This window comes from Boleophthalmus pectinirostris, unplaced genomic scaffold (assembly GCF_026225935.1).
Source record: "Boleophthalmus pectinirostris isolate CB_2022bp ecotype Guang Dong unplaced genomic scaffold, ASM2622593v1 HiC_scaffold_8, whole genome shotgun sequence".
Taxonomy (NCBI): Eukaryota; Metazoa; Chordata; class Actinopteri; order Gobiiformes; family Gobiidae; genus Boleophthalmus; species Boleophthalmus pectinirostris.
Window position 1 is genome coordinate 15,457,971 of NW_026571515.1, and position 20,051 is coordinate 15,478,021.

General features: G+C 39.9%; 2 protein-coding genes across 2 annotated transcripts in view; both read right to left on the reverse strand.

Moving 5' to 3' along the window:
* Positions 1-13,459, reverse strand: part of plxnb3 (plexin B3) — a 212,713-nt gene extending 199,254 nt beyond the window's left edge. The window contains exon 1 of the mRNA XM_055165762.1: positions 13,331-13,459. The gene's annotated coding sequence lies outside the window, so the exon portion shown is untranslated. The remainder of the gene's footprint in view (positions 1-13,330) is intronic.
* A 1,595-nt stretch (positions 13,460-15,054) lies between these two features.
* abcd1 (ATP-binding cassette, sub-family D (ALD), member 1) overlaps positions 15,055-20,051 on the reverse strand; it is a 35,449-nt gene continuing 30,452 nt past the window's right edge. Inside the window, exon 17 of the mRNA XM_020918437.2 lies at positions 15,055-16,461. Within this exon, the coding sequence (XP_020774096.1) occupies positions 16,330-16,461 (132 nt within the window). The 3' untranslated portion in view covers positions 15,055-16,329. The remainder of the gene's footprint in view (positions 16,462-20,051) is intronic.

Sequence of the window (20,051 nt, forward strand, 5' to 3'; positions counted from 1 at the left end):
AGAACTGTTCCTGGATGTGAGCGTCTGCCAGTTTTTCCTCGGCTAATTAATATTTTGACACGTTCTTTCATGCGCGCAGAGCTTGTCCGTCTGCGGGCGGACAGATGTTCAACAGAGGAGAGTGGCAGGAAAAAGCTTCACGGGCTTTTATTATGGCGGGTTGTGTTACGCTGGAGCTGTCAGTCAGAACAATGTAACAGAACGAGCTTTTATTTTGAAGGGTCGTGTTACAGACCTGGGATAAACAAGGGAAGAGCAGCAGAAATCAGAAGTGCAAGGCTGTCAAGAGTGAATGTTGGTTCAAGCCTCAAATGAACAGGTTAAAGGCAAATGACCTAAAGATTTAAAGCCCCACTATGTAACTTTTTAGCCCAAACATAGACTACAATTAAATCTCCCACATTACGCAACTCTTTTGAGCTTTTAAGCCATGTTAGAATGTTTTGAATGTTAACTTATCAAAACATACTCGGAGTTGTTGTTAGTTTGAGTAATCCTTTATTATTAGTCTGTCTACGTCTCCAAAGCTCTGTTACACTGTGGGAGTTTTCAAGTTTTGCCTTTAGTTCAGATTAGCAATTCCAGGGCTGAAATTATCCATGTGATTCTAGTGAAGGTGTACGGTTTTTAAAAACATAGTGTAGTGTTAAGTGTTTTAGTTTGAGCCTAAATATTCAGGGTTTGTGTGTTAAATGTGTTGATTTTATTTGCAATTTTTTTAAGGATGTAACGATATCCAAATCTCTCGGTACGATATTATCACGATATTCATCTCACGGTATGATATTTATTGCGATATTTTCAAGAGGCTGATTTAATTGATAGGACACTTTTCTGCTTTTAAAATACCTTAACAAGATTTTGGTGTGAATTATTTTCGTCATAATCCCAAGAATTCATGTAAAAAACATATTTCTTCATGTTGTCTGCACTGAAATGCATCATGGGATATGTAGTTCCTGATGTTTATAAGCTGTTGCTACTATAAAACCATGCATTTAAGCAAAGAAACTTGTGATTCGATATATTGTGACAGCTCACGATGATATTGTGAGACTTTTGACAATGCGATATAACAATATTTTGGTTATTGTTACATCCCTCCTATTTTCCTATTTGCTAATTTTAGTATTTTTTATGTTTTTATTGACTTGTTTATTTATTTATTTTATGCTTTATTTTATTGAATGTGTTAATTTATATTGTGCCTACTCTGTGCAGCACTTAAGAGGCTAAAATGCGCTCTACAAATATATATTGGATTGGAATTAAACAAAACACAACTCCAGGTATGTTTGTGATGAGGAATCATTATAATGGCGCAATATTGGCACTTTAAAACATTTTATTTTATTTTATTGTTGCACTGAAAGGAGAAAAACATGCATCCTGTGAGCAGGCCTGCATCTCCACAAACCTAATTTAGCCTGGAGGTGGGCCTTCTCCTAGTCAGGCTGGTACCACCTAGTGCCTCCACTCAATTTCATTTCTCTTCAGTGACTAGGTCAGGAATCAGAATACACTAGACAATTTGCTAAAACCCCGGAATTGCAAGTTCAATCAGTGAAGAGTCATACATTCTGTGTTGGCAACAATTCCAGAGATCGAGGATTTAAAGCGGGAACAAAGAGAATGCTTCTTCCTACGGGATTTGGGAAAATCTTAGCCCTGTTGGTGGCACATTACATACATGGCGACCAAATAGCAGCGATTGGTTAAATGAAAAAAGTACCCGCCTACTGTCGACAGAACGAATCCTAATGCTGTGAGATCAGACAGTTTCTACAAAGTGAAACCAGCTGATGAATCAGGCTAGCCTTCTCCTGCTTGTTTTCCATGGAAATTTGGCTGTAATCTTCCGCAGTACGGCATAAAACTCATAAAGTACGATTTTAACTTTCTAATTCCGTGGAATCATGCAGGTGAAATGCCAATTTCAGAAAGTTACATGGTGTTGCTTTAAGATTAAACCAGGAACTAAACCACGATATAATCCAAAATCCAGGGTGACAATCAATCAATCAAACTTTATTTATAGAGCGAGTTTCATTCAAAAAAAATGCAACACAAAGCACTACAATAAACAATGAATGAATAAAACACTTAAGGAGGATCTAAAGCCAAGTCCAAACCAGAAGCTTCTTGACGTCTGAAGCAGGTCTAACAGGGAAAAACCAGGACTAAACCAAGTATCCAGTAGCACAAATCTCAGTCTAAACCAGAAAGAAAAGCATAATCAAACCAGGACTAAACTAAAAGAAAACCAGGACTAAACAGGACTATCATTTCCAACCCTAAAAATAATCAGAATCAGTTTGAACACTACACACCCTAAAGTGTTACCAACCTCATGTATTTATAATGACAACCCCTGAGCAAGTTCTAATCTCCGTGTAAAACAACAGCAGATCTTCTCCTGCAGATACCGGGCTCCCGCGGGAATCGAACCCGCAACCTTCTGTACACTGGGCTTTGAAAAACATGAGAGAGAGGGGTTAGTATTATGGGATGTGCAGATGAGAGGGTCAGAGCTGTGAATAATTGAAGAAAGAGTTGTGTGGAGGTCAGATGAAGGGCCAAAGGGAATTTTAATGAAGAAAGAGTTAAAAGTGGAATTAATTAATCTGAGAAATAAGAAAGAGTTGGAGGATGGAAGAAAAAGTGTTTTAAAGAAGTATATGTGGAGATAAGATAAGATGGTGGATTTTTGGTGGATTTTGAAACTGAATTTGAAATTGAGAATATATAAATTTGTATTTAAGTTGTATTTAAGTAAAAGTGGACCAAGGTCATACTTGTGTTAGAGGAAGAAGACTAGAAATAATAAGCAGGACTAGGCCAGGGCTAAACCAGGATTAAACCAGGACTAAAACAGGACTAAACTAGGACTGGGCCAGGGCGAAACCAGGATTAAACCAGGACTAAACAGGACTAAACCAGGACTGAACCAGGACTAGGCCAGGGCTAAACCAGGATTAAACCAGGACTAAAACAGGACTAAACTAGGACTGGGCCAGGGCGAAACCAGGATTAAACCAGGACTAAAACAGGACTAAACCAGGACTGAACCAGGACTAGGCCAGGGCTAAACCAGGATTAAACCAGGACTAAAACAGGACTAAACTAGGACTGGGCCAGGGCGAAACCAGGACTAAAGCAGGACTAGACCAGAACTAAACCAGTACTGAAGCAGGATTAAAGCAGTATTAGACCAGGACAAAATAGGAAATTAACTGAAGAACTAATCTGAATTCACTCTTTCATGCACACCCCATCAAAACTGGGACTAAACCAGGACTCTACCAGACCTAAACCAGGACTAGAACTGGACCAAACCAGGTCTACATCAGGACTAAACTGAGATCAAACCAGGACCAAACCAGAACATATGTGAATGTATCATCTCAGTCTTAATGTGCTCTTTACTGAACTGAACCAGGACTTAAACAAATTCTTAAAAGAAACTGGACTTAAACATAAAGAAAATCAGGTTTATGAGGTCTGACAGAATCAAGACTCAGATCACAAAGGTAACGAGCAGAAGTCTAAGGTTCAGCAGTTTTAAAATCACTGAGCTGTACTAGAGCATGGACCTTTTGTTCGACGTTGGAGGCGTCTCTGGGTGAAAGACTCCAGGACCCCACACCGAGACTCGTTAGAAGCAACGACTCAAATGAAATGTATTTTAAAATGCCCATATTGTGTTTCCATGTTGTTGTCTGGTTTCATTCACACATATTTATCGCACAAACCCTGTTCATTCTTCTAACAAACTAAAAACACCTTGTTCCAAATTGTGATGTCATGCGGCAATACAGGAAGTGCTCCACTGTGTTTTTAAAATCCAAACACCATCAACAGAATCATTTAGATCAAACTCAAACTCACAGAAAGCCAAAATTAAAAACTGGGACCAAGGGCCAAACTAAATATTTATTAAAAAATTTCAACAACGTCTGCCTGTTTTCTCTTCTTTCGAGATATGTCATATTAAACCTTTTCTTATTAAAATAAATGTTTAATAATAGTTTTGCTTAAACACTTAAACAAGCATAACATAAAAATAATAAAAAAATTTAAATAAATAATGTCTCTATAGCCTATCTGTAGCCAGCAGGTCAGCTCTACTACTTAGTTGATATGATCTTAAGGGCCAAATATAATTATATCGCGGGCCAAATTTGGTCCCCAGGCCTGAATTTGACATGTCTGATTTAGATTGTTCAATCGCTACTGAACAAAAGTTTAAAAAGTAGCTGTTAACATGACATCACAAGGTGGAACGAAGTATTTTGAGCTTTGGAGATGTAGACAGATGAATAATCAAGGGCTACTCAAACTTAAAAAAAACAAAAAACAAAAACACAACTCCAGGTATGTTTTAAAAGAGATAAGCTCACAGAAGTACATTTTTGTGTAATATAGGACGTTTAATAACTTGAAGACTGAACTATATTGCATTCTAAACTAATACAAGAAAAAGAATCACATGCATATTAAAGGTTCGCAAACAGCAATAAACGCCCATGGAGTCGTGACATTTATTCTCAGAAGGGGCATTACCTAAATAATTACCGCCCTATTTGAGATCATCAGACAGTAATTTTGATTTAAATCCAATGAGCGGAAGGTTTGAGAACATTTTGTGTTTTATCTGAACTGACTTTAATGGTTGACAGTAACAGATGACTTCGAACAGCATGGAGACGCCATCTGACAAAATCTCATTAATTCAGTGTATTTGTTAATAAATGTGTCTATTTCTATCAACAGAGCAGAACTGAGTCTGACACACCGGAACAACAGCTGTCTCCTGCTCCCACCAACCAAAACTACAGACTGCACAAAACCACGGACGGAGCAGGTGAGGGGCTGGGACTAAACCAGGACTAAACCACAACTAACCACAACTAAACCAGGACTAAACCAGGACTAAACCACAGCTCGCTCAGGGCTAGAATAGGGCTAAAACTGGACTAAAGCAGAGCTAAACCAGGACTTAACCAGAGTTAGACCAGGGCTAGACCAGGGCTAAATAAAGTTTACAAAAGGGAGAAACCAGGGTGAAACTAGAGTTAAACCAGGACTAAACCAGGGCTAAAATAGAGCAAAACCAGGACTAAACCAGGACCTAGAACAGGGCTAAACCACAACTAAATAACTGGGTGAAACCAGGACTAGGGCTAGACCAGAATTAAAACAGGTCTAAACAGGGCTAAACCAGGGCTAAACCAGGGCCAAAGCAGGGCTAAACCAGGACTAAAACAGGGCTAAAACAGGATTAAAACCGGACTAAACCAAGACTAAGGCAGGGCTAAACAAGGACTAAACTAGGAGTAAACCAGCTCTAAACCAAGACAAAACCAGGACCAAATCAAGACTAAACCAGAAGGGAACCAGGACTAAACCAGGACAAAACCAGGACTAAACCAGGACTAAGCCAAGGCTAAACCAAAAGTAAACCAGGGCTGAACCAGGGCTAAACTGAGACTAGGAGTGCACCAGGTCTAAAGGAATAAACTGGGGCCAAAACAGGGTCAAAGCAGGACTAAACCAGGACTAAGGAGGAGGAAAACTCACCCAGAGATGGGAGTCAAACCCAGAATCTTTTTGCTGTGAGACTGCAAGCCACTCAGCCACCAGGCCATGCCAACCAGGACTAAACCAGGACTAAACCAGGACAAAACTACCTCTAAACCAGGAGGTGTAAAGGAATAAACAGGGGTCAAAACAGGACCAAACCAGGACCAAACCAGGACTAAACCAGGGCTGAACCAGGGCTGAACCAAAGCTAAACTGATACTTAAAACAGAACGAAACTACAGCTAAACCAGGGTATCTAAAGGAATAAACAGAGGTCAAAACAGGGCCAAACCAGGACTAAACCAGGACTAAACGAGGGCTGAAAAAGGGCTAAACTAAGACTAAACCAGGACAAAACTACAGCTAAACCAGGATGTCTAAAGGAATAAACAGGGGTCAAAAAACAGGGCCAAACCAGGACTAAACCAGGACTAAACCAGGGCTAAACCAGGACTAAACTAAGACTAAACTAGAACAAAACTACAGCTAAACCAGGATGTCTAAAGGAATAAACAGAGGTCAAATAACAGGGCCAAACCAGAACTAAACCATGACTAAACGAGGTCTACACGAGCTAAAGCCGTGATTCATCGGGACTAAACCAGCACTAGGTCAAACAGAGACACAAACATATGTCTCCGATCAGTTACTAACTACAGGAACATTACAGCGACAGAAGTACAGTACAGAGGAGCAGAGGAGGGTGGGGGGGCGAGCGCAGCAGGCACACAGCAGAATGTAGACAGGTGGGAAATACATGTGCCATTTTCTCCCAATGAATTCTATTGTTTGATCCACAACAAAGTGACGAGTCAGTAGAGAAGAGACCAGCTTAATACTGCACAAACAAACCCGAGTTCTTCAAAGCGGTGTCTGCAAACACGCACAAAAACTTAAAATAAACTTGTCCATGAAAAATCCATATTTTAATCCACAGAAAATTGCACAAGTTGTTAAGTTGTCAGGAGAAAAAGGCGGTGTATGATTTATGCTACGGTCGCAACTAAACTTATTGTGTTTGTGTGCGTGTGCGTGCCCAAAATTACTGAGATAGACTGCAGTTATTTGAGGTCCATAACAGAAATAAGCAGAGAACCAATCGATGAACTCGTAAAAAAAAAAGGAAAACTGATATGAGGCAAAATACATCAGTTGAGTTGTGGTATTCTTAAAGTGTTTACAAAGCTCTATTTTTCACTGGCACGGCTCGCCAACCTGATCCGACGAGCATTTCCATGACACTCTGCCCAGGTCGCTTGGTTGGTATGGGGCAAGATCTCGTGCCACAAGAGACAAAGAGACAAAACTGCCACAAGATTGTGCACGCATGAGAAAAATGATCTCGTGAGATTGTTTCACCCTGAATTATAAAATACCTTTGGCTTGGACAAAAAAAATATTTGAGAAGCTATAGTTCCAAAAAGCAGTACTACAATGACTGCTAAAGTATTAAGTATTTAAAGTATTAAGTGCTTTTAAGGAGGCCACAATGGACGAGTGCGACTGAGATGTTTGTTACTTCACGAGTACTTTACGAGTACTTTACGTGTGTAGTACGAGTACACTTTGCAAGCTGCACTAAGAATTTTAATGTACAGTTTTATTTCCAGGCTGAACAAAATCGGACAATGAAATAATAACGTCACTCACAAATGAGATACAGTGCAATAAGATATCACTCCAATATGTGGAGACACTGGACTGATAAATGTTTATTCTTTTGTATTGTCACTGTCCTTGTCTGTTTTAAAAATGGACCATGAGTCCGAAATAAAGACGATGATCTATTACATAAAATAAATGAAGCCAACATTATGAAATGGATTGCACTACTTAGTTATTACAAATGATTACAAATTATGTCAAAATCTCATCTTGTCTCGTCTCGTGAAACTTGTGTCTTGTCTCACCCTCACCGCTTGGGCGTGACGCAGATTCAGCAAGACACACTCAATGACATGACGTAGACCTGCGCCGCCACGACAGACCGGTACTAAAGGAGCAACAGCACTGATGGAAAGCGGCACAAAAACTGAGCGAAGAGTTTATGCTCCTCGTGCTTCTGTTATGAACATGCTCCAGCACCAACAGAAGACCCTGCTTTAAGTCCTCGAGCGCCAGAAGCAGAGGAAACTAAAGACGCGAACAAATGCACAAAATGTTCCTTCAAAGCAGAGACACACAGACACTTTCGCTGACGTTATTGGAGCCGAGGGCAGCCGAGAGTTTGGTCGACGCCAACAGAACAAGATTATGGGATCCTGAGACTTGTTACTGGCGTTCTGCTACTGGTGTGCAGCTTAGCACCCCTAAAAACAGTAGTACATAATAGATCACTGTAGTGGAAACACACAGGGTCTGCACCATACCGTCGCTATGGAAATGTACCTGATGTGGTCTTCAGTGGCAAAAGCTTAAATATTTAAGATTAAAACCATCTGAAATTATCAGTGTAAGTTTTAAAGCCCTTTACATTTTCTGTCTGTTATCGTATTTTCATATCTAATCCACATCTGCCCAAAGTCACGCAGATAACAGCTCCACCAGATCTACAACCAGGTCAAAACCAGAGCTGAACAAGGTCTAAACCAGGCCTAAACCAGGACTAAACTTGGTCTAAACCAGGTCTGAACCAGGTCTAAACTAAGACTAAACTTGGTCTTAAGCAGGACTCAACCAGGTCTAAACCAGGACTGACCAAGGTCTCAACCAGCACTAAACTTGGTCTAAACTAAATCTAAACTAGGTCTAAACCAAGACTGAATCAGGTCTAAACCAGGACAAAACTCGATCTAAACCAGGTGTTTGGTCTGAATGATCTAACACACATAATCTGAGGTTATGTGACTCGATGACATCACTTCCTGTGGGTTCAAATCTCACAAGTTTAACGTCTGTTTGTGTTAATCTGAGTTTCTTCAGATTACAGAGATTAACCCGCTCTAATCCGGCAAACTGGGACCACTCCCGTTAGAATTAAGAACGGCCAAAGTGTGTCAACAAGAGACACGGATGAACTACGTTTGAATGTGACTGAATGACATTTTAAACACTGATAAATCTGATAAATTGAGTTCCATTTTGGTTATGAAAAGACTAATTTAGATTATTGACACAATCTGGTGAAAATACAGCCCCAGTGCTCTTGTAGGGTGACATCTCAGAAGACTAAACTTGGTCTAAATCAAGTCTGAACCAGGCCTATACCAGGGCTGAATCAGGTCTAAGGCAGGACTGATTGGATCGAGGTCTAAACCAAGTCTAAACCAGGACTAAACTTGGTCTAAACCAGGACTGAACTTGGTCTAAACCAGGTCTGAACCAGGCCTAAACCAAGGCTGAATTAGGTCTAAACCAGGGCAGAATGAGGTCTAAACCAGGACTAAACTCAGTCTAAACCAGGAATGAACCAGGTCTAAACCAGAACTGAACAAGGTCTAAACCAGGATTAAACTCGGTCTAAACTAGGACTGAACCAGGTGTAAACCAGGACTAAACTTGGTCTAAACCAGGTCTGAACCAGGCCTAAGCCAGGTCTGGATCAGCTCTAAACCGGGTCTGAACAAGGTCTAAACTAGGATTGAACCAGAATTGAACCAGGTATAAACTAGGACTGAACAAGGTCTAAAGCAGGTCTGAACCAGGTCTAAACCAGAGCTGAATCAGGTCTATACCAGTATTAAACTTGGTTTTAACCAGGTCTAACTGAACCAGGTCTAAACCAGGAGTGAAAAAGGTCTAAACCAGAACTAAACTTGGTCTAAACCAGCACTGAACCAGGTGTAAACCAGGATCTACATCTCAAACTGTTTTTCTTGTAGATGCCCTGATGTAGAACAGAATAAACAAACTCTGGACTAGGCCTGTCACGATAATTACTACATCAACTTATCGTTCAATATTTGAAAACTGGAACAGTATTTTGGAGCTGTTGTACATTTTCTTTGCAATAATGTGGAGATTTTTGCAGTTTTTAAGTAATACAATCAGGTTTGAGCTGTAGAGGGTTGAATAAATAACTTCATTGTACCATTTATTTGTAGCAGCTCAGGGTTTTTAAAGGTGCACTGTGTAACTTTTCTGGTGCAGGGTCCGTCAAATGCTTTTCTCTGCCTGGAATGTTCCACAGTGTGACATTAAACAGCTCTACCTCACATTTATTCAATCACAGGTGTTATTATAGCTCAAAAATACCTAGAAAAAGGCATTCTGACTGTGAGTGGGGTTGCCTGTCCACAGATCTGACTTGTAACTTGGTCTGGTTTGGTCTCCATGAAGATAGAAAGGTATAAAGTCGTTTCAATATTATCAACAATAACAATAACAATATTTCTCGGTACTGCTTCAAAATTTGTTATCGTGAACGGTCTGATCTGGACTCGATCTAGGCAGAGGTACAAACGTTCTGTTGTCCGGGGCCCGAGGGTTTTACGTGCCCAAAATTAGACCCTCTTAATATTAATTTATATTAGAAGGGGGGCCCATGTGAGACTTCTTGCCCCGTGCCCCCAAATTTCTGTAGACGGCCCTGTTCCTAGGAAAAAACGTTAACTGGGAAATGACGAGATTAAATCAGACAAGTCACAGTTAAGAAATAAAAAGGTATTTAGAGCAGCATGAGATGTAAGAATAGCGGGCACCTGCGTGACTCCACAGAGATAAAACGAACTGAAGCATTGTACGTAGAGATAAATTTTATATCGTTTTATATCGTGGAGGGGGAATTTTTCCAGGAAGAGCAGGAACATCTCCATGGAGACAAACAGCGGGTTGGCTCTTTACCAGAAAAGTTAGTCAGTTCTGTGGAAAGATAAGCGCCCTCGCAGTACGGGAGCGTGTATCTCGAAGATGAAATGAAAGTTTTGGTTTGGTTTACACGTTCTGGAGTTTTAAGAAGACGTCAAGAAGATTATTTCACAACTTTTCTGATGAAGGGTCCGGCCAATGTTTGTTTTTGTTTTTTTTAACTTTGTCTGGAATGTTTCACAGTATGGCATTAAACCTTTTTATCTTCATGGAGACCAAACCAGACCAAGTTACAGGTCACATCTGTGGAGAGGCGACCCCACTCACAGTCAGAAGGTCTGTTTTCTTTTTTTTTTAGGTAGTTTTAAGGTATAAAACACCCTGGATTTCAATAAATGTAAGGTAGAGCTAATTAAAGTCATACTCTGGAAAATTCCAGGCAGAGCAATGACATCTCCATAGAAACAAGCCCTAACTCCCACCAAAACTTTACACGGTGCACTTTTAAGAAGACTGTTAAACTACTTCAAAAAGATATTTCAGTGGTTGTAAAATGTAATCTTTTTAATCCGGCCCGCTGAACTTGAATAATAATAATAATAATAGTAATTTTCAGTGTTTTAAAAGTCATTTCAATAAATAGTAAACACCGCTGGACTTGAAAGACAGATATTTTTGTTGTAATGATTTTCAATTATGGTATATTTTATAATAACATGAGATATAAATTCTTCATATCCCCTGTTATTTTTTTTCTCTTATGAGGTGGATCACCAAAAAACTTCATCCATCTGCTCTTGGTCCGGTTCTTCCGTCAAATTTTAGAGCCCTCTGTGACCCACCCTTGTCTTAAATAATGCTTTTATATTTACGTCAAACATTAAATTACGGAAGCATCGATACAAAACTGGGAATTTTCTGGAGTGGATATCGACATCAAAATATCGGTTCGGTCGATATCCTCATTGGACATATAATTTCATCTAATACAACCATTTATTACTGCCTAGAAAGTCAGAATCTTTGAACTTTTATTCACCAGGGATGTAACAATCACTGAAATATCGTGATATCGTATCGTCAGAACTCTCACAATATACTGAATTAGAAGGTTCTTAGCTTAAAAGTATTTAGAAAAGTGGAAATACATAATCCTTTGCTTCATTTCAGTGCAGACTACATGACAAAATGGCTGGTATTAAGCACTTTTTAATCTTAATTTGTTGGATTATGACAGAAAGGATTCACACTGAAGTCATTTTAAAAGTATTACAGTATTATAAAGTATTATAGCCACAATTCTGTAAGCATCTCCAAAATATCACCATAAATATTGTACTGTGAGATTTGGATATCGTCGCATCCCTATCCTCATCCCATTACCTGTTATTTACATAGTTCTGTAGTTACATGAGGATAAATAACAGGTGCGTATCACATTTCGACTAGTTTTTGCCCTGAACTGAAACTTAAACTTAGCCTTAGACAAACTTTACTGATCCATTACTTGGACACAGTAGCTCACACATCACAAAATATCATAATAACAAAGAGAAAACATATAAATTATAGTAATAAATTCTGATTAAGTAGCAAAAATAGCAAGAAACTGGTGTCAAATAAGGCACAATTAGATAAATATATAAGTACAAGTTAAAATAAAACAGAAATAAGTAATAAATAAGTTGGATCGGTGCATTCCTACATCAAATATGTTGTGTAAAAGTGCAATTTATTTCCAACTATCACATCTTACAACTTTCTATAAAGGCCAAAAGGCAAAAAGTCCATTTCATATAACTTGATTTGACACACATTCCCACAGCGATCGTCAGTATCACCGGTATTTCACGAAAATCCATAATCCTTTCACTTAAGACAGTTTAACCAACCACCAACAATCATCTACAAGAGGTGGTGAAGTGTCTTGCCCAAGGACACAAAAAAAAACTGTGGGTGGACAAATCTCATAATGAAATAAATGCCGATTGCGAAACCTTGAAATAATGAGTCTTTTGTGTGCTCATCTTAAGAAACTTGCAAAACAGAAGACATTTATTTCACTAAAAGATCTGATGCTGTATTGTGTTTTTTCTTATACTTAGACTTTTTATTTATTTATTTTTTTAAGTAAGATAAAAGTAGGCTATCCATAGGTCTGCTCATGATGATTTATGGGAAATTCTCACACAGAATAAGCCCCTGTTTACAGATAAGACTGATGCTCCTGTAAATTCTGAACCGGTTTTTCCGCTTCAGGTGCGTGCACGCGTGCGTCAGGATGCGTACGAGCCTGTTTTTAACGAGCGCCGTTTGCCTGACTTCCACATTCTGCTCCTACAAACTCACAGAACTCCCGTCCAGTCCAATCCATAAAAACTCTAAAGAAAGGTGCCCAAAGTCTGTGTGCAAAGTGTGAACGTGCGCGTCCCAGTGGCAGTGCGCGCGGCGTGTCCCTGTTCCTGAGTGGAGGAATGCGAGCTATTCACGGTGAGGTAGTGCCATGCCGGGACAAGTTCACACTACCGCGAAGTCAAGAGACGCGCACGTGTACGGGCAAAAACATGGGCAAAACATAAAATAAAATATCCACCAAAAACAGCTTCATAAAGACCTGCTTGATAATTCTGTGCACGAACCTCATTAGAAAAACGAGCACTTTCAAACTCACTTTCCAACAAAGATTAGGGCTTTGGATGTTACCACCGCGCCGTATACACAAAAAATATCAAGAAAACAACTCATTACGGTGTAAATATTACAGCCGATTAAAAGTGTGGCTTATTTGTGATCAAAATGTGTTTTAAGTGCGTCTTTTGGTTGCAGTTTTGCGAAGAAAAGTGAGTTTGTAGGTGAGTGTCCGCTGTTCGAATGGCAGTCCGGTCGCGCGCTGGAGACACGCCTGAAAGCACGCTCTACCCGCAGCGTATCAGCCCGGGACAAGTTCACATCGACACAAATCCGCGAAAAAGGAGCGAGGTGAGGGGCACGTGGGACTCACCTGACGTCCACGCGCTGCTCCACAGGTTCGGTTCTGCGCGCGCGAGGTGTACGTCCACGATCACGAGAGCCGGACGCGGACGGATCCCGGCGCTGACTGTGTGTACTCACTACAACAGGTCCCACACAGTCCTGGAGAAGACCCCGCCCCACGCCGCGCTCAGCTGCTCCTGCCCGGGGAGAGCGCGGGGAGAGGGGGGGAGAGGGGCCGGACCACCCCCTGGCTCCGGGACATGCGTCAGGGACCTTAAGGACAGAAAGCAGAAAAGCGAAAAGGCTACAATAATAAAAGATCCAAATTCTGATTTATGATCCGCGTATTACGAACAATGGCGCCTTTTTGTAGTTCATTTGAATGCTATTGTGCATGTTGCAGCTTGTACCGTACTATTCATAGGCCATTACATCATTGCTTAGAGGTATTAGTGTAGTTATAAGCGTTTTTTTATGTTAAAAGACTTAAAAATTATGGGTGTCATCTGTGATTCCCCTTTAGCAGAAACTGTGAACATTATTTTTACTTGTTCATGTACATTTATATAATCAAACCTTATTTGACACCAGTCTTTTGCAATTTTTTGCGACTTTTTATTAAAGTGTCCACGACTTTACAGCACCTACGTTTTAGGGCTAAATATGAAATGTTAACCCTTTTCACTCATCTTATGGTTTGGTTTTACAGTTTTTTTAATAGAGGTGTAACGATATCCAAGTCTCACGATACAATATCGTCACGGTATGAACCTCACGGTACGATATTTATTGCAATATCATGGGAAAGCTCGTGATTTAACAATATCCTAATCTCTCGGGTACGATACTTTCACGATATACATCATGACACGATATTTATTGCGATACTTTGTGGAGGCTGACAAAATTGTTAATATGCTATGTTTTCCTCTTAAAATGACTTGACAAGACTTAATCCAAAGAACTAAGACTTAAAAGTGCTTATAACTGTTATTTCTTCTTGTAGTCTGCACTGAAATGGAGCAAAGGATTGATTGATTGGTTTTTATTTCGAGTTTGTGCCAAGAGAGAATCAATAATCATGTATACTACATGTACATTGTAAACAACAGAAAAGCACATTTCTCGAAAAGGAATGGGAAGAAAAACTGATATGAACCCACCACTGTTCATGACATAGTTTCAAAATTTATGTGGTTGCTTCTGTACATTGATCACAGAACTTAACAAATATTTACATGTAGCAAAAATAAATTACATATTATACAAACACCATCATGGAGATCATGGTCTATGTAGTTCCTCTATCTTTTTTTAGCTGTTGCTGCACTATAGCTCTTAATTTAAGCAAAGAGACTTGTAATTTGATATATTGTGATGGTCCATGATGTTATACGATGTCACGATATTTCATTTATTGCTATTTTTTAACATTCAAAATACTATCAGTGCATTTATTGTTGTCTCTTTTAAACAAAAGGCGCATACGTTCAGAAATAATCATAATAACCTGATGATAACTTAACAGGACGCTGAAGTTGCACGAAAGAGATACTAAAATTCCACCACTTTTCCAAAACTTTCATTGAATTTACATATTTTCCAGGATTTCCATGACCGTGGGAACCCTGATTTATATTTTTACTCTTTGTTATTATATTCTATTGTGACGTGTGAGCTACTGTGTCCAAATAATTTCCCTCGTGGATCAATTAAGTTTGTCTAAATCTAAAATGAATCATGACAAAAATGTATTGATTAATAGCATTTATTTTCTACTAAATACAAATAACTAAGCATCATAAAAACACTTAAAATAATCCCCAGCAGCTCTTTACATCGATCACGGCTTGACCTGGTTAATTAACATCTTATATTACAGTACAAAATTGAACAGTAAAAGGCAGTAATTGGCACAGAATAATTTGACCTTTTCACAAACGCTGAAAAACATCTCATCTCAATAAGGCATATTCTGGTTAGTTTTAGAGTTGATTTGTCTTTTCTTCTTTTTAAAATAATACAACTTAAATCGATACTCTCTGAGTTTGCTTTTTTGGTTTGTTTTTTTACATTTCTAAAAACATCATGATAACTAATTCTTAATCATAGTGGTTTTTATCTTGCATAAAATAATAATTATACTTTATGTTAGAATTTGTAATAAATAAGTGCTGAATCTTTCACTTTTAAATTTGTAATCATTTCCAATAAAAGGACTAAAGGAGGTACTGTTAAAAGTGAATGTGCAAAACTTTGATCAAACGCCAAATAACGGCACATAATAATTAATATTAATAGATGGACTTAATTTATATAGTTAATTACAATGAATTTTTTAGTAATCTTCTGTTTTTTGCTTCATGTTAACACTAATAAAACGATAATGTAAAACGTGGCTCATTTGGAAACAGCCTCAGGTCTAATGTAAATGTCACTACATATTTCAGTCTGTTCATTGAATATATTCTTTCACAGTAATACACAAGGGTAAAGAAATGGGTGCGTTCCATCGGTGCTCGCTCTCTCCCTCCTCCTCTCCACGCTCGTCTCCTCGCTCCCTCGCTCTCTGCCTTCTTCTCTCCTCGCTCCCTCGCTCTCTCCCTCCTCCTCTCCACGCTTGGCTCCTCGCTCCCTCGCTCTCTGCCTCCTCCTCCTCTCCTCGCTCTGCCTCCTCCTCGCCTTACTCCTCTCCTGACTCCTCTCCTCCCCTGAACGCGCTCTCCCTCCTCCTCTCTTCACTCGTCTCTTGACTCGTCTCTTCACTCCTCTCCTCCTTCGCTCTCTTTCCCTCCTCCTCTCCTCGCTCCTCTCCTCCCTCCTCCTTTCCTCACTCGTCTCCTCGCTTTCTCTCTCCTCCTGTCTTCACTCATCTTCTTGCTCCTCCCTCCCTCCTCCTCTCTTCACTCGTCTCCTGGCTCCTCTCCTCCCTCGCTCTCTCCCTCCTCCTCTCCTCACTCGTTTCCTCACTCTCTCCCTCCTCCTGTCCTCACTCTCTCCCTCCTCCTCTCCTCCCTCCTCCTCTCTTCACTCGTCTCCTGGCTCCTCTCCTCCCTCGCTCTCTCCCTCCTTCTCTCCTAACAGGACACAGAGTTCAGCGAGTCTCTGCTGCATTTTGGGGACTCCGGACAGAGACGTCTCCAAACGCTGCTTCTCCTCCTGAAAAACACAAAGTGACTCATTGTTTTTACATAAAGAGACGATGATTTGGGTCGTGTCAGGCCCTTTCACTGCTCCCTCTAATATATGCTTATAATAATGGACTTTTGTAAACCAGGACTAAACCAGGACTAAACCAGAACTAAACCAGGGCTAAACCAGGACTAAACCAGGATTATACTAGGACCAAACCAGCGGTAAACCAGAACTAAATGACGACTAAACCAGGAATAACCCGGGCTAAACCAGGACTAAAAAAACAGAGGTAAACTAGAATTAAACCAGAACTAAACCAGGACTAAACCAGGGCTAAACCAGAACTAAACCAGACTAAACCAGGGCTAAACCAGGTAAAAAACTGGGCTACACCAGAACTAAATCAGAAATAAACCAGGACTAAACCAGAACTAAACCAGGACTAAACCAAGGCTAAACCAGGACTAAAAAAACAGGGGTAAACCAGAATTAAACCACATCTAAACCAGGACTAAACCAAGGCTAAACCAGGACTAAACCAGGACTAAACCAGGACTAAATCAGAACTAAACCAGGACTAAACCAGGACTAAACCAGGACTAAACCAAGGCTAAACCAGGACTAAACCAGGACTAAACCAGGGCTAAACCAGAACTAAACCAGGACTAAACCAGGGCTAAACCAGGGAAAAAACTGGGCTACACCAGAACTAAATCAGAAATAAACTAGGACTAAACCAGAACTAAACCAGGACTAAACCAAGGCTAAACCAGGACTAAAAAAACAGGGGTAAACCAGAATTAAACCACATCTAAACCAGGACTAAACCAGGGCTAAACCAGGACTAAACCAAGGCTAAACCAGGACTAAACCAGGGCTAAACCAGGACTAAACCAGGGCTAAACCAGGACTAAATCAGGACTAAACCAGGACTAAACCAGGGGAAAAACAGGGCTAAACCAGAAATAAACCAGAACTAAACCAGGACTAAACCAGGGCTAAAGCAGGACTAAAAAAACATGGGTAAACCAGAATTAAACCACATCTAAACCAGGACTAAATCAGAACTAAACCAGAATTAAACCAGGACTAAACCAGGGGAAAAACAGGGCTAAACCAGAATTAAACCAGAAATAAACCAGGGCTAAACCAGAACTAAACCAGGACTAAACCAGGGCTAAACCAGGGAAAAACTCGGCTAAACCAGGACTAAACCAGCATTAAACCAGGGCTAAACCAGAACTAAACTAGAACTAAACCAGAACTAAATCAGGACTAAACCAGAACTAAAACCAGGACTGTCAAAATCAGCTCTACAAACCCAGTATAAAACAGGATTGTCCTAAAGCACAAACTTACACAATAATAATCAGCAATCATGACCCTTTGTTCGACATAATCACATGTAAACGTGATTTGAGACGGTTCTAGTTCTAATCTAATCCAAATTTTGATGTGTTTGCTGTGCAGGCGCCTCTCCATCAAATATAAAATGGACATTCTGGCAGTGGAAAAGGTGTTCCAAAAATGCCATTAGAATACACACTAATGCTTCTGTCGGTTTCTGGTGCTAATTACATCACATGTGCTCATCACTCAAATATAGGGTTTGGTTAAAAAAATGAATCCATTAGAGGCGGTGTTTTACTTCTGTGTGGTATTAACAGCCAACACATAAAATATTCAGATCATGAGGTTACCTTTTATTGTTTAGAAAATGCAACAGTCGCCAAATATTAAGTATTAACATTCACTTTAGTCTTTGACACTTTGCTCTCCGCATTAAATCACTTCCCGTTCAGAGCGTAATCAGGACACCATCAGTGAGCGCCGCGTTAACGAAACTACTGCACATCGCGTCATGTTTGTCAAACTGTTGTGCACCGTTTTGTATCATGTTAAATAAACCCCGGAGTAAATCGCTAAAACACTCAAACATGCATGGATGACATGATAGAAACAAAAAAAAATCTATTTTACATAATACTCTCTCTTTAAAGAATAAACTCATGTCTCTCAAGCAGAGGGATTATTTTTCTCAAGTTTCTTCTGTTTATAAAGATAATTTTAAACATATCCTTGCTCTGACCCTCGACCTCTGCCTGACAGTCGTAACCACAACAACCACTGCAAACCCAATCACCACGGAAACCACCGCATCAGCAGCATCAGGACCAGGATTAAACCAGACTTAACTAAACCAGACTAAACCAAGACTAAACCAGGACTAAACCAGACTAAAACTAAAATCAGACTAAACCGGGACTAAACCAGGACTAAACCAGACTAAACTAAATCAGACTAAACCAGGACTAAACCGGGACTAAACCAGGACTAAACCAGACTAAACCGGGACTAAACCAGGACTAAACCAGGACTAAACCAGACTAAAACCAGGACTAAACCAGACTAAACCAGGACTAAACCAGACTAAACTAGGACTAAACCAGGACTAAACCAGACTAACTAAACCAGACTAAACCAGACTAAACCAGACTAAACCAGGACTAAACCAAACTAAACCAGACTAAACCAGGACTAAACCAGAACTAAACTAAGGACTAAACAGGACTAAACCAGACTAAAACTAAACCAGACAAAACCAGGACTAAACCAGAACTAAACCAGGACTAAACCACACTAAAGTAAACCAGACTAAACCAGGACTAAACCGGGACTAAACCAGGACTAAACCAGACTAAAAACTAAATCAGGACTAAACCAGGACTAAACCGGGACTAAACCAGGACTAAACCAGACTAAAACTAAACAGGACTAAACCAGACTAAACCAGGACTAAACCAGACTAAACCAGGACTAAACAGAGTAAACCAGGACTAAACCAGACTAAACTAGGACTAAACCAGGACTAAACCAGACTAAACTAAACCAGACTAAACCAGGACTAAACCAGAACTAAACCAGGACTAAACAGACTAAACCAGAACTAAACCAGACTAAACCAGACTAAACCAGACTAAACTAGGACTAAACTAGGACTAAACCAGGACTAAACCAGACTAAACCAGGACTAAACCAGGACTAAACCAGGACTAAACCAGAACTACACCAGGACTAAACCAGACTAAACTAAACCAGACTAAACCAGGACTAAACCAGACTAAACCAGGACTAAACCAGGACTAAACCAGGCCTAAACCAGAACTACAACAGGACTAAACCAGGCCTAAACCAGAACTACACCAGGACTAAACCAGAACTAAACCAGACTAAACCAGGACTAAACCAGGACTAAACCAGGACTAAACCAGCACCGTTTTGTATCATGTTAAACCCCGGGGCAGATCGCTACAACACTTGAACATGCATGGATGACGTGATAAAAAGCAAAAAATTTTACATAATACTCTCTCTTTAAAGAATAAACTCATGTCTCTCAAGCAGAGGGATTATTTTTCTCAAGTTTCTTCTGTTTATAAAGATAATTTTAAACATATCTTTGCTCTGACCCTCGACCTCTGCCTGACAGTCGTAACCACAACAACCACCGCAGACCCAATCACCACGGAAACCACCGCATCAGCAGCATCAGGACCAGGATTAAACCAGACTTAACTAAACCAGACTAAACCAGGACTAAACCAGGACTAAAC